General features: G+C 40.8%; 2 protein-coding genes across 2 annotated transcripts; both read right to left on the reverse strand.

Annotated features, from left to right (window-relative positions):
- Positions 1–818: 818 nt before the first annotated feature.
- On the reverse strand, positions 819–7480 carry LOC110051721 (uncharacterized). The gene is made up of 6 exons (XM_020757782.2): positions 6550–7480; positions 6264–6363; positions 5157–5318; positions 4115–4591; positions 3185–3422; positions 819–1770 (listed from the first exon to the last, which is right to left on the reverse strand). The coding sequence occupies exons 2-6, from the start codon at positions 6301–6303 to the stop codon at positions 1446–1448; spliced, it is 1242 nt and encodes a 413-aa protein (XP_020613441.2). The 5' UTR covers positions 6304–6363; positions 6550–7480; the 3' UTR covers positions 819–1445.
- An 83-nt stretch (positions 7481–7563) lies between these two features.
- LOC110051723 (uncharacterized) lies at positions 7564–11909 on the reverse strand. Its single transcript, XM_020757784.2, has 4 exons — positions 11597–11909; positions 10452–10991; positions 9426–9666; positions 7564–8516 (listed from the first exon to the last, which is right to left on the reverse strand). The coding sequence occupies exons 1-4, from the start codon at positions 11661–11663 to the stop codon at positions 8210–8212; spliced, it is 1155 nt and encodes a 384-aa protein (XP_020613443.2). The 5' UTR covers positions 11664–11909; the 3' UTR covers positions 7564–8209.
- Between the last annotated feature and the right edge of the window lie 402 nt (positions 11910–12311).

The following is a 12311-nucleotide window of genomic DNA, read 5'->3' on the forward strand; positions in this document are numbered from 1 at the left end:
TGGAAAACAAAAGACATTTGCCTTTGAGATCCTTCCCAAACAAGTCCTTTTCATTTAATATATTTGACTGTTAGTAAAGTCGATAGTCGAGTTCCCAATCACATTCTGACATAATCCTATGTTATTTTGATCAAAATCTATTGTGCATAATTCCTGAGCTTCAGTTCAGGCTTTGCGAATATCAGACGTAGAAAGCTGCCATACTGCTAGAATATGAAGAATAGAGTATGAAGGCGTAGATCATAATCATAGTCAAATATATACAATTCGAGACACGATATGTTGTCTGTGACTGGAACCGGTTCTTTTGTTTGTCTGGTTATTGAGGGACCACAAACATGTTCTGGGTAAGAGGATGGGATTTCCATCCACTGGGTTTTATCTCTTCTTCCATTCTTTTCACCCAAGCGAATTGCAGAGATTTAGTAACAATCTCACAATCTGGTAGCTCAAGGTTACCTTTATCTTTTGGTTCAATTAGCGTGTCTCTTTTAATTGAGATTGAGATCCTTCTCAAACAAAACCTTTTCATTTAATATCCAGCGTTCAGGCTGTTAGTAATGCCGTGAGTCGAGTTTGTTTTCATTCTGATATAATTCTGAGTGGTTGCTCCTTGGATGGTTTTGTGGGGATGTATCGCCTTTGTCTTCAAGTCTTAATCCTATTGCAGGCCTGACGGTTAGCCATTTAGTGGTCTTGTCTACTGTCGTTTTTCCTGCGCTATGATGACACTAACTTGTCAACTAGCGTTATACCCCACCGAAGCGTTCCACAAATGTACAACTAAGTAATTATATCCCATACATTTTAGGAACCGGTTCTGTTTTTCTTTTGTTTTTTTTTTGGCACTTCACTCGTCTCTCTATCATTCTGCTAGAAGGCTCACAGGTGAAAGGAATATGCACTTGTTCTCTCTTCTCTCTTTAAAACCGTAGGCAATTTCAGACCAAAATGGAAAAAATACAATTCATTCCAGACCAACAGAGCTACAAAAATTAGATTCTAGGGAACAACAAATACCACAAGGGATTATATAGGGGAATAATTGATCGTGATATAATGACACTTAAACAGAAACCCATTACCAACAGCAAAGTTTATTTTTTTCTTATCTTTACTTGATATTTTCTTCTTGTTATCTAGACGCTTCGTCTTATTATTAGTGGACCCTTAGTCTGACGGTCTAAAATTCGCCCTTGGTCACCACGGCTGCATACTGAAAATAAACAACCACATCCGTTATAGGAGACATTCCTGATAATTTATAATTTGTACTGAACTAGTCCGTTCGCAATCATTTGTGTCTATTGATCATTTCCTATTTCTTGGTATAGGACCAGTCAATAGTCTGTGGCAGATGATCCCAAATTGATACACTGTATTTAGCTTTCCTTCAAAATAAACAGCCTCGCTCAACGTTCGGAGACCCATGTGTGAAAAACATTCTAATTATTATTGGCTCTGGTTGGGTGCTTGTCCTTCTTTGATCGTGGCGTCAAGTAGTGCGTAATCGTTCTTTTAACCCCTGCACAGGCCTGGGCTTTGTTGAACGACCCCTGGGGTACGTTTTTCGCGTAGTCTCCCATCATGTTCCCAGCGGGTCTGTACCGACCCACGACGTATGTACATTTCATGCCATCTTTGTCGATGTCTGCCTTTCCAATACCGAGCTTCACGCTCTCCTTCCAAACAACTTGGGTAAAGTGGCCAGTGCCTTCGCTGCCACTCTCTTGACCAAACGTGTATCCTGGTTTGCAGACCTCGTTGTACCTGTTCATAGGAGTATGGTTTCGATAAGTCATAAGTTGATTCATTGACAATCGCTTTCAGCATGATAGACCGCATCACGGTTTTGGAGGCCATCTTGACGGGTAATTAATAGTTCTCTTCTTTGTAAATACCTTTTACATATTTTTTTGAGATATATTTTTTAAATTTTTACACACGACCACATCAGCGTTTCTGTTATAGCGGAGCACCATACCCATACCCAGGAAAGTACAGGGAACCCATGAGTTGATTTTCTCATGGTTATCATGACAATCGGTATTGCTCGTGAGCGCGTGCGTGCGCACGACGACGACGACGACGACAGTGGAGTCGCATAAGATGGCGGCCATACTACAGTTAATAGGTTGACGCCCATGATATTGGACATCCAGGTTATGGTCAATTGACACCTGTCAAAACAAGGTATCCGCTGACCAGTATCGCGTGACGATATCACGGGCTCAAGTTTAGAGCTCATCGAGTCACGTGTTTTTTTAAAGTTGACCGCTGATCAAGTGCTAGTTTTTGGTTGGATCGCGGGCTCGTGTCAGGTTAACTTGTTGTAAATAGTTGTCTGGAAGCCGTTAAAGCAAACCCAGGATTAAAAGTTAACGAAAGTATTAACTTTCCTCGTATACAAATGTTTTTCACTGCTTTTGTTTTGTGTAGTTTGAGTCTATTTGCCCAGGAGCTCCACTTTTAGGCTAAATCTATATATTATTGTTATGATATGGCTGGTTTGCAGTATCACGCCATCAAAAATAAAAATCAGAGCCATTCAATAAATTAAGTCAAGAAGCTGGGACATGAAAGATGATTGATATATAAACAACCTCGCTAAGATTTAGGTCTGTGCAGTTTTTCATTGTCCCGCTATTCGGAGAAGTGCTTCACACAAATTTATAGAGCTTTGTATGGAGTCGCCATGTTTGTGCCCCTCGGAGGGACACAAACATGGCGGACGTAAAGTAACAGAAACATCTGTCATTGAGTTTTGCCGTTGAAACGAAAATTTATTACTCTAGAGCCCCGACACATTGAAATTAATACTTTTTCTATAGCAACAACTGTTTATTTAGCAAAAACTTAAGCAATAACTCATCTTTTTGACTGTTCGAGAGCCTTATTGGGCCGTCATTTTTATGTCACACAACGCATAAACTTGGAAATTCAAACGTGCCCTATTTCAAAATGAGGAACCCTGTCAATCTTAAACGCTGCAAAGCAGCAAGTTATTAAAGGCTCTTACATCTGACGAAACGAAAACTTCAGAAGGATTGGTAATTTCTTATTTTGGAAAATGATGTCGTCACATGAAAAGCCTTACCTTACCTTACCTTACCTTTTGAACAACTTTTGAATAGATACTAGACAAAGGACTGACTGACTGACTAACTGATTTTAAGTTCCTTACCAGTTGGTGGTAGCCTCAGCGGTAGTCTGGCCATTACTGCCGCAGCCCATGGAGAGATTTTCGCCATCGTTGTTTCTTTCCTCTGCGCTAGCGTGAGATAGTACACCCTGCTCAGCAATTTTCCGTGCATATTCAGCTGCTTGTCTGCTCATGTCAGCATCTAGTGTCATTGCCGGAACACCATGCACTTTACGATACTCGTTATGTTTATTTAGTCCAAGTATTTCATCTTGTGATCCTGAGAAATAAAACAGTCTATATATTTCTTTGGTCTTCCTTCTTAAAAAAAGGCTTTATTACAGTATTCGATGCTAGATGCACGACCATTTGCTAACATTCGCAGTTGCGTGTCCGTTTATTTGCACAGTCCAGAATCATAACTATATACTGTTCATAAACGAGCACAAACCGTCTCGTATGCACTTGCGATGATGTCATTTGTTTTCGCGCCTGCTGTGGGGAGGCCAATTTTGCGTGCAAGGTTGTGCAAGCCACTACTACTACTACTACTACTACTACTACTACTACTACTACTACTACTACTGCTGCTGCTGCTACTACTACCACTATTACTACTACTACTACTACTACTACTGCTGCTGCTGCTGCTACTGCTACTACTACTACTACTACTGCTGCTGCTGCTGCCACTACTACTGCTACTACTGCTACTACTGCTGCTACTGCTACTACTGCTACTACTGCTGCTACTGCTACTGCTGTTACTGTTACTACTGCTACTACTGCTACTACTGCTACTACTGCTACTACTGCTACTACTGCTACTACTGCTACTACTGCTACTACTGCTACTACTGCTACTACTGCTACTACTGCTACTGCTACTATTATAGTACCACCACTGCTAGCTCAACCACTACTAACATAACACTTATTCTCATGATCATTTCAACAGCATTAATATGTTACCTCCGCCTCCTCCACTTGGTGGAGTGGTGGCAGCCCCGACTCCAGTTGTGGGTCTTGTTCCAGTAGCAGGTGTGGTTACTTGTGGAGTCCCTGAAGATGAAGTGGCTCCCTGTGGTGTGGTTACTTGTGGAGTTCCTGAAGGTGAAGTGGCTCCCTGTGTGGCGCCTTTAGGGCCAGTCGCTCCTCCTCCACCAACACCCGTTGTTGGGGGAACAGATGTCGTAGCTACTCCGGGTCCCTGAGGTGGTCTTGTTTGTGGGACAAGAACAACACAGAGTGCAGGTTTTGATCCTCCTCCTGTTCCAGGTCCCCCGCATGCTCCAGGTCCTCCGCCCGCACCTGGTCCCCCGCCCGGTGCGGGTCCTCCGCCTGTGCCCAGTCCCCCGCCTGCACCTGGGGTGCCTTGCTCTTTAGTGGAAATTTTTAAACTTATATCAACATCAATCCCATCCGATTGAATCTCATACGTGCCTGCACCTACATAACAGATAGAGAATTTTACGGAAATAACTACACTGAACTCTTGACTTTTATTTCGCGGGGCAAAGGAACCCGTGCTCAAGATTTTGAGAGAAACAACATGAAATCGATACATCAGCGTTAATTCAGTGCAAATACATGAGTCAGAGTAAGACCGAGTTTGAATTGAACTGACATTGCATTTTTGTGTCATCGAAAAAAACTCCCCACCAGCATTTCACTATTTCCTGTTTATTATAAGTTAGGTTGCCATGTTAACGCAGCCCAACCTTCAGCGACATTGAAAACTCAAATTGCAGTATCTTATCTAGATAATAATGATATGTTCCTTGATTCTCCCCGTCTCCCCCTCCCTGCCAGTTTTTCTTTATTTCCCGTCTAAAGAGAAGTCGAATTGTGTTTTCAACAACGAAATTTATATTACGTACAAGACAATGATATCTTTTAATTACATGGGCATTTCTTAAGTACATAAAAGTTATAAAGTTCATGCAATGCTCGGGACCCAAAATTAGTGTTCTAACTACTTGCTAAAGACTTTCTCTAAAAGATCAGCACATACCAACAACATTTCTATCGTCAATTTTAAAAGCGCCTGTCTTTTGATCATCTCCATTTGGTGAAGGGTCTCTCAAGGGAAGGCCAACAGCAGCGAAATGCACAGGTCGAAAACCAAGCTGTTGCTTCTTCTCTCCTTTAGAGGATTCACCTGCATACGCTGTAACTACGAGTAAAAAGGCAAATACCGTAAATCCTCGAATTAGCGTCCGGGGCTCTTATTTCAAATTTAGGAGAAGATGGGGGGGCGCCTATTCGAGGGGGGGGGGGGGCGCTTATTTATTTTTTTCCAAATCGTGGCCTGACATGATCATTTTTTTTATATATATACATCATCTGCGTGTAAACAACAACATAAGCTGTTTATCGACATAAAAAGGTGATCCTTAAGTTTAAATCGCAGCACCGTTAGTACTTAACGTGTTCAACGTGTTCACTTAACGTGTTCTCAAACTGAAAGAATTTACAAATCTAATACTACACGACGAAAACTATACATCCTTTGTTGGCTCAGTACTCGTCCACAAAACAGGCGAAGGTGAGAGGGGCGCTTGTTCGAGGGGAGGCGCTTATTTTAAATTTTGGCCGATAGGAGGGCGCTTATTCTAAGGGGGCGCTTATTCGAGGGGGGACGCTAATTCGAGGATTTACGTAAACAGTGATTATTCGCTAAGGAGTAAACTTGAATGAAATAAAATTGTATATAATGAAATAAAAAAGAAAGCACATCATTTTTTCCCTTTAAAATGTCTTTTAGATGCAACGATTAAAAAAACCCAGTGAGTTTAGGTGGTGAAAGTCCTTTGCTCTGCGTGCTTTCACATGTGTGAAACAAAAGGTGCTTATTCAGTTTCGAGGTAATAGTTTTTCGAAGTCTTATAGTTTACGCATCCGTCATTGTATCAAGAAAAACACTGCAGCTTACTTTAAAGATTAAACGACTGTCGTTTAACGCGATGACGACTGTCACGGATAGATCTTTGATAATTAGATACAGACAGTATATATACACTGTACAAAGGACCTCAGCAACGCAATAACATCTTCGTTATGATTATTTATTTTTCAAATGATTTTTAGGTTGGATGGTAAATATCATATTTCAACATACCTAATAGAAACGACAAAATGTAGATGTCGATACACGCCATCCCGATTCCAGTGGGGTGAAGCGCTCTTTACTCTTCCACTCCTTTGATAAGTTAAGTACTCTTTGTAACCCAGAGAAAACAATTGATGTCAAAGGTATCATCATCGCGACTTCAAGCCATTACCCGAAACGTGTTGTTACGTTTTGGTCTGCTGTCTTGAAGCGTTAAATGAATTAGCAAAAAAACGATTTCTGTTTGTAAAAACTTATAAACTTTACACAAAATCCAACTGTCCGGTAAACGTACCTTTTGAATTATTTTAACTGTCCTGCTGCGGTAACCTCTTTTGTGCATCGACAAATGCAATGCCTGTTTCCTTTTAAGTGGAAAGCTTGAAAATCTCAAGGGGTTCTAATTGTGTTAAAATATCCGTGTAAGAAATACAAAATTCATGAGCCGACTGGGGATTAGACGCCTTGCTGAGTAGCATTGTTAAATGTGTCCTTACTCCCTCAAACGTGCGCTGACATCCGGTGCTTTATTGTTAAGACAATCTGAAAGGGTTGCTCGTTCTCGATTACATCTCCACTCTGCAATGTTTGCGTTTCTTCAGGCAATTTGCTTTCACCTGCAAGTTTGTTTTTCGTGTCGGTAATCTTTTAATTTACCTTAGTTTGTTGGTTATTCCATGTTCACTGGTTGTTGGCTAATATAGATTGAACTCATAAAGTAGTTTGTCGTTTGCCTAGCATCTGGAATGACCAGGAGTCAGTATTTCCGGCATCATCCCAAGTGCATGGACCCCATAGTAATGCGCTTATTCATCTCAAGTTTCTGGGCAATTTAGATTACACGCCTGAGGGATGAGCTGAAATCTGAAAGCTATTGGCGTCGCTGAGCAAATGTTAATGTGACAAACCTTGTTCAACCATATCAGATACGTCTTAATGGGATGTTATCATTTTTGTTCAACAGCATAGAAAAGAAATATAAAAGGAAAATGTTAGTTTTGGTGATCTTGAGGCTAGTCGAGTTCCATTTTCATCTTGCAACAAGCTTCGTCAAAAAAGCATTTGAAATGACCGTTTTATGATCGAACGTACTACATTCCCATCCTCGCGGGAATGAGGCTGTGTATCCGTTTGGACTGACAAGCCTGGGAACCCGTGCCCTAAAAACTGGGTTAACCGGTGTGCTGTTCTCTAGAGATCAGGGTTTTAGCCCTGGAGGGATCACAGTTTTTCCTTGGGTAAGGCACTTTACATTAGCACGGTGCCTCTCAAGAGACACAAGGGAGTTCAAGTAACCAAGACCGCGACGTCGAGGACAACGTTGATTAAAAAATGAATTTATATTTTAGCAACGAATCCCGCGAAAGTCAAACGTCGTTTAGTTTGTCTCCCACTGTCAAAACTATCACAAAACTTAATCTGGAACTCAACAATAAATTTCAAATAGTAACTTAAAAAATTAGTTGTCGTGGTTAATACGTTCTCCAGACAAAGCAGAATTTGGTCATTTCACGTTGTTGTTTTGCAGACGATGGCAAAGAAAAGAACCAAGAATTATAACGCACGTCACGTGCATGGCCATTGTTCTGCTCATTAAACTTTTGGTTTAGCGACAGAAATCAGGATAAGATTCAGTAGTGTGGGCCAGTGAGTTTTGTTTAAGAGCGACTTGGCTTTACACGTGGGATACGAAAATCCTGTGTGAAAAAGAGCCTTAAATATATATTGGTTTTTTTGCTTGTATTCTTCGAGGTTATGGCCGGGTAAATCCTTAATTATGAGATTGTAAGCTATAGTTACCGCGTGACTTCATAACTTTTTTTTCTTGTGATATATTTCAGCGATATGCATGGACAGTGGATTTCACTACCGCCACAAATATAATCAGTCATTAAGGTTGCTACAAGTCAACCTTGAATGCTAGCAAGAGACAATCCACTCAAGTTGATAGCAAATTAACTATCTTTAAATCTCTTGAAACCATATCCTCCATCCAGACCAGCTTTCTTTATGTTCTTGCAGTAACTGTCAACAAAGGAACCTTTCTCGATATTTTTTCGGTAAGAGTCATCCCCACTCTCAAAGTTTCCTTGGGGCTTATAACGTGCGACAATATAGGTACATGCTGCCCCATCCGATTGCTTGTTGGAAGCTTTCCCTATTCCTAGCTCCGTGCTTTCCTTCCAAGCCAGCTGCGTAAAGTGACTGGTACCCGGCTGAGGGCCTTGTTTACCAAACGTGTACTGGCACACTTCATCGAACCTGAGAGAGTAAGAACGGTTCCCTTTTTATCAGTTGAAATTTTACAAGTGACTCTTTGCTTATATATTGGATAGAAGATAGCAACAAGGAAAGCCTATGGGTGTACAAAAGATAAACAAAAGGTTCCAGTCCAAGAGGAATGGTACTTTCAGTATTTCACACCGTTTGAGCCCGAGACGAAATGCAAACTTCAACCTCTTCAACCCTGGCACCTAATGAATCTAATTTGTTCTATACACTCAACGAACAAATATTTCAAGACAACACTTCGTAGTGCTACATCATTAAGGTGCGTAGCACTGTAAGGGTGACTGAACCAAAGGGTTAGAAATAAAATGAATTGTCGAATGTTTCACGACCCCTGGTTTTACAGGGTACGGGTGGTCTGCAATCTCCTGTCTCCAAATATGACACACTGCATGTCTTACGGCATGTCTTACTCAGGTGCCAATTAAGGATCACGCCTACATACACATATTACTTTATTTACCCTCGGATTTCAGAGTAGCTTATGCAGCTAATATCTCTGAGCATTTAACCATCAGATGAGAGATAGACCACCACACCGGAAACTAAGTCCTCTACTCTTTTCTATCAGTGTGGTATTTTTTTTTTTTTTTTTTTTTTTTTACGTTCCACAGAATTAATTATGAAGAGTTGTGAGACGGGGCCTACGGTTTATCGTCTTTATCCGAGAAGACTAGAAAGTCTAACCATTTGCAGATGTCATTACAAAGGCAGCGCTTCCTCCTCAATCATTTAAAGGCCCTGCGTGTTGGTCCGACCGAGATTTGAACCCGCGACCTCCCGCACAGTAGTCCGGTGCCCTCTGAGCTAACCGGTCGGCGCCTAAAACACAACTGGGCGGAAAGCGATGATTGCCAGTTTGATAATATCACATTTACATACCACATTTTTACTGCTTCCTCCGCTGTCTCCTCTCTATCTTTATAGCAACCAAGGGAAAGATTTTCTCCTTGCTCTGGTCTTTCAGTGTAACTAGATTTCACAAGTGTGTCCATTTCGGCTAGTTTCTGCGCATATGCAGCGGCGTCCTCGCTCATTTGACAGTTCAGAGTCATAGCGGGCGAATTGTGGATGGCTCGGTATCTATTGTGGATGTTGAGGGCTTCTTGTTCAAACTGTGTAGCTGAAGGAGAATTTATTTAAATTACAACCAAAGGAAGTATACTTACTTAAACTGGGAAGGAGAAGTAAAGCCTCTCGTGCCCAGTAACTCTAGGCTCTGTAGCACGAAAGCAGCCCTGACAGATTACTCCTTCGCATTCTGTCAGGGTGCCTCTACAGTTCGTCTGTACCTAATGATACACATATATGGGTAGTGAGACGCTATGTGAGAGTTAGTAAAGAACACAACACAATGAACCCTGCCAGGGCACAAAACAGGACCGTTCGATCCAGCGTTCGGCTCACTGACCAATGAGTCGTCTACAGTTCCCTAGATTGTGAAAGTTTATAGGACATATTTTTTTCCTTTAACCCGTTTGACTGGTGTATTCAAAATTTAACTGAAGTTTGTCAGCACGAAAGATGATGCAAGGGCTTCCGAAGATTTTTGAACGGTATCGTTCGTGCAGATCACAAATAACCCAATTTTCCCGAAAATGGCCAAAATTCAGCAGTGGCATGCAGCACTGAGCAACGTGCAAGAAACGAAAACTAGGATCTGACTATATTGAGCACTTTTAGCATTAATGAGTCCCATTAAGCCCACCTCATCAACATCATAGTCGAAACTTATGTCGGCAGAATTTTTAGCACGCCAGAGGACATAACTTACATTGTAACTTTTCAATGTCAAAGTCAACAAACAATATAATAGAACAAGGTGACAATTCATGATACCTAATTCCTTTGAATTCATACTACGCAAGCAGCATGAATGCGAAGCACAGTTATTGAACATCTACTTACAAATACAATTTGTTGCTTGAGCCTTCAATTTCGTGTTACAGGGGACCACGCACATTTGAGGTGTTGTGGACATTGGAGTTGAAGGCATGGTTGGTTTTGGCTGTTGCTGCTGTTTTTGCTGCTGGTGGAGCTGCTGTGTATTTATTCTTAGTTTCAATTTTATTCCAACACTTGTCTGATCAGATGATATAGCATATTCACCTTTTCCACTGACAGTCTTGTCGGAAATCTTAAAACTCCCTTTTTGCTCATCGCTGTCTCTGGATTGGAATTTTCTTGAGAGTTGACCGTCTTGCTCGTGGTAAACTCTGGCATTCAATATTCTGTGAAGCATCTCATGAGCACTGAGCATTGGACGTCTCTCTAGACCGTATTTAACATTCTTGTTACTCTGTTTAAAAGTCACTGCGTTGCCACTTGAGATCACTTGCCTTGTTACATTCAGGCCTTTCAGGAGACGATAAACCGACGGAATCCTTAACACGCTTTCACTGTTTGTAAGGCGAGCTCCACCAGTTTCTTTAAAATGATAGGCGTATCCTAGAATCATGGAAATGGTCATATAAACTTCTCAGTTATACACCTTAACATGATGCAGTATCGGCTCTAGTGTTAAGTCAAAAATGGAGGCGATAAAAGATCAAGAGTGAAGTTGGTGTTAAAGGAGCTCAGTCATGGTAGTTTGGATTATTTTGATTATGTACAAATTACCTTTAAATTGAAGGAAACCTGAAAATAGTAGCTCACTGAGATAGAAAAACCCCAAAGAGATAATACTGAATCGTAAAGGAACAAAGATGGTTAACAAGAACTTGAAACATTTAGGCTAGACTTTTCAAGTTGTAGAAACTGTGACTGAGCCCTTTAAGAACATTTCATCAAAGTGTCGCTTCAGAATTGAGAGGGATATATGAATCACCCTTGTAAGAGATTTCAGTTACAATGCGACTCAAGGAGGTTTGTAGTGTCTTGTTCGATTCCACAATATGCAACCGCTAATAAGTACACGTGTGCTAACTAAACCATAACTGGACCAGAAAATTTTATTAGTTTGAAAGAAATCTAATAACTGACCTGTTTTAATTACGTTTTTGATCTTTTACCTACTATTCCTGTAAGGTCTTTCACTTGTCTGACGAACTTACCTGTGAGTAGTATGTTAACGAGACAAAACAAAGTGGAGCTCACTCTAAATTTCAAAAGTGTCCTCATGTTTAGTCGCTGGATGATAAGATCGCACGTTCATATTAGTTAAAATTCCATCACTCTTATTCTTGTTCTGTTACATTTCACGGGGTTTTTTTCTTGGTATTTTCGGGTCGACATGCAATCTACAAAACCGCTACCGTGAATTTGCATCGCGACGCATCTCATCAAATCAACAAGCCTTGAAATATACACAGCGGGTGTTCTGGGCAGCTTAAACAATTAAGTACTAGTTAATACCAGCCAATCCTGAGGTTCACGATTCATTTGGGCACTTGACTGCAGGTTGATATTGATTTAGAAACTGCTCTGAGAAGCGAAAGAAACACTAATGGAGATTACAATATGTTGACTTGATATTCTTGCGACTGAAGGATTTGTAGCTAAGCCAAATTCCTGGAACAATCATTTACCACATAAAGTAAGAGATTAAAAATCACTTTCATTACCGTTTTACTACATTGCTCATAACGTATTGACGAATTTTGTACACTTGGAAAAGTTTCGTAGGTTCTCTGTTAGATTTATGACAACTTTTGTGCCACTGGTGCGTACTGAAGGAAATTCAGGAACCGGAGATAGCGGATATGAGTTCAATTACTTGTGAGAAGTGACCACTTACATGTAAAAGGCGTCTTTGTATTCAAAGATCTT

Source organism: Orbicella faveolata, unplaced genomic scaffold (assembly GCF_042242905.1).
Source record: "Orbicella faveolata isolate gen_17 unplaced genomic scaffold, um_ofav_v1 contig_3, whole genome shotgun sequence".
Classification (NCBI taxonomy): domain Eukaryota; kingdom Metazoa; phylum Cnidaria; class Anthozoa; order Scleractinia; family Merulinidae; genus Orbicella; species Orbicella faveolata.

Bases quoted from the DNA above. Each gene is read 5' to 3' on its own strand.
- LOC110051723 (XM_020757784.2), bottom strand. From the start codon at position 11,663: ATGAGGACACTTTTGAAATTTAGAGTGAGCTCCACTTTGTTTTGTCTC. The intron at 10,992-11,596 runs GTAAGTTCGTCA...CCATGATTCTAG, and splicing joins CGTTAACATACTACTCACAG to GATACGCCTATCATTTTAAA. The intron at 9,667-10,451 runs GTAAGTAGATGT...ATTCTCCTTCAG, and splicing joins TCAAGCAACAAATTGTATTT to CTACACAGTTTGAACAAGAA.
- LOC110051721 (XM_020757782.2), bottom strand. From the start codon at position 6,303: ATGGCGTGTATCGACATCTACATTTTGTCGTTTCTATTAG. The intron at 5,319-6,263 runs GTATGTTGAAAT...TTTTACTCGTAG, and splicing joins CATTTTGTCGTTTCTATTAG to TTACAGCGTATGCAGGTGAA. The intron at 3,423-4,114 runs GTAACATATTAA...TTTATTTCTCAG, and splicing joins ACCAAGTGGAGGAGGCGGAG to GATCACAAGATGAAATACTT.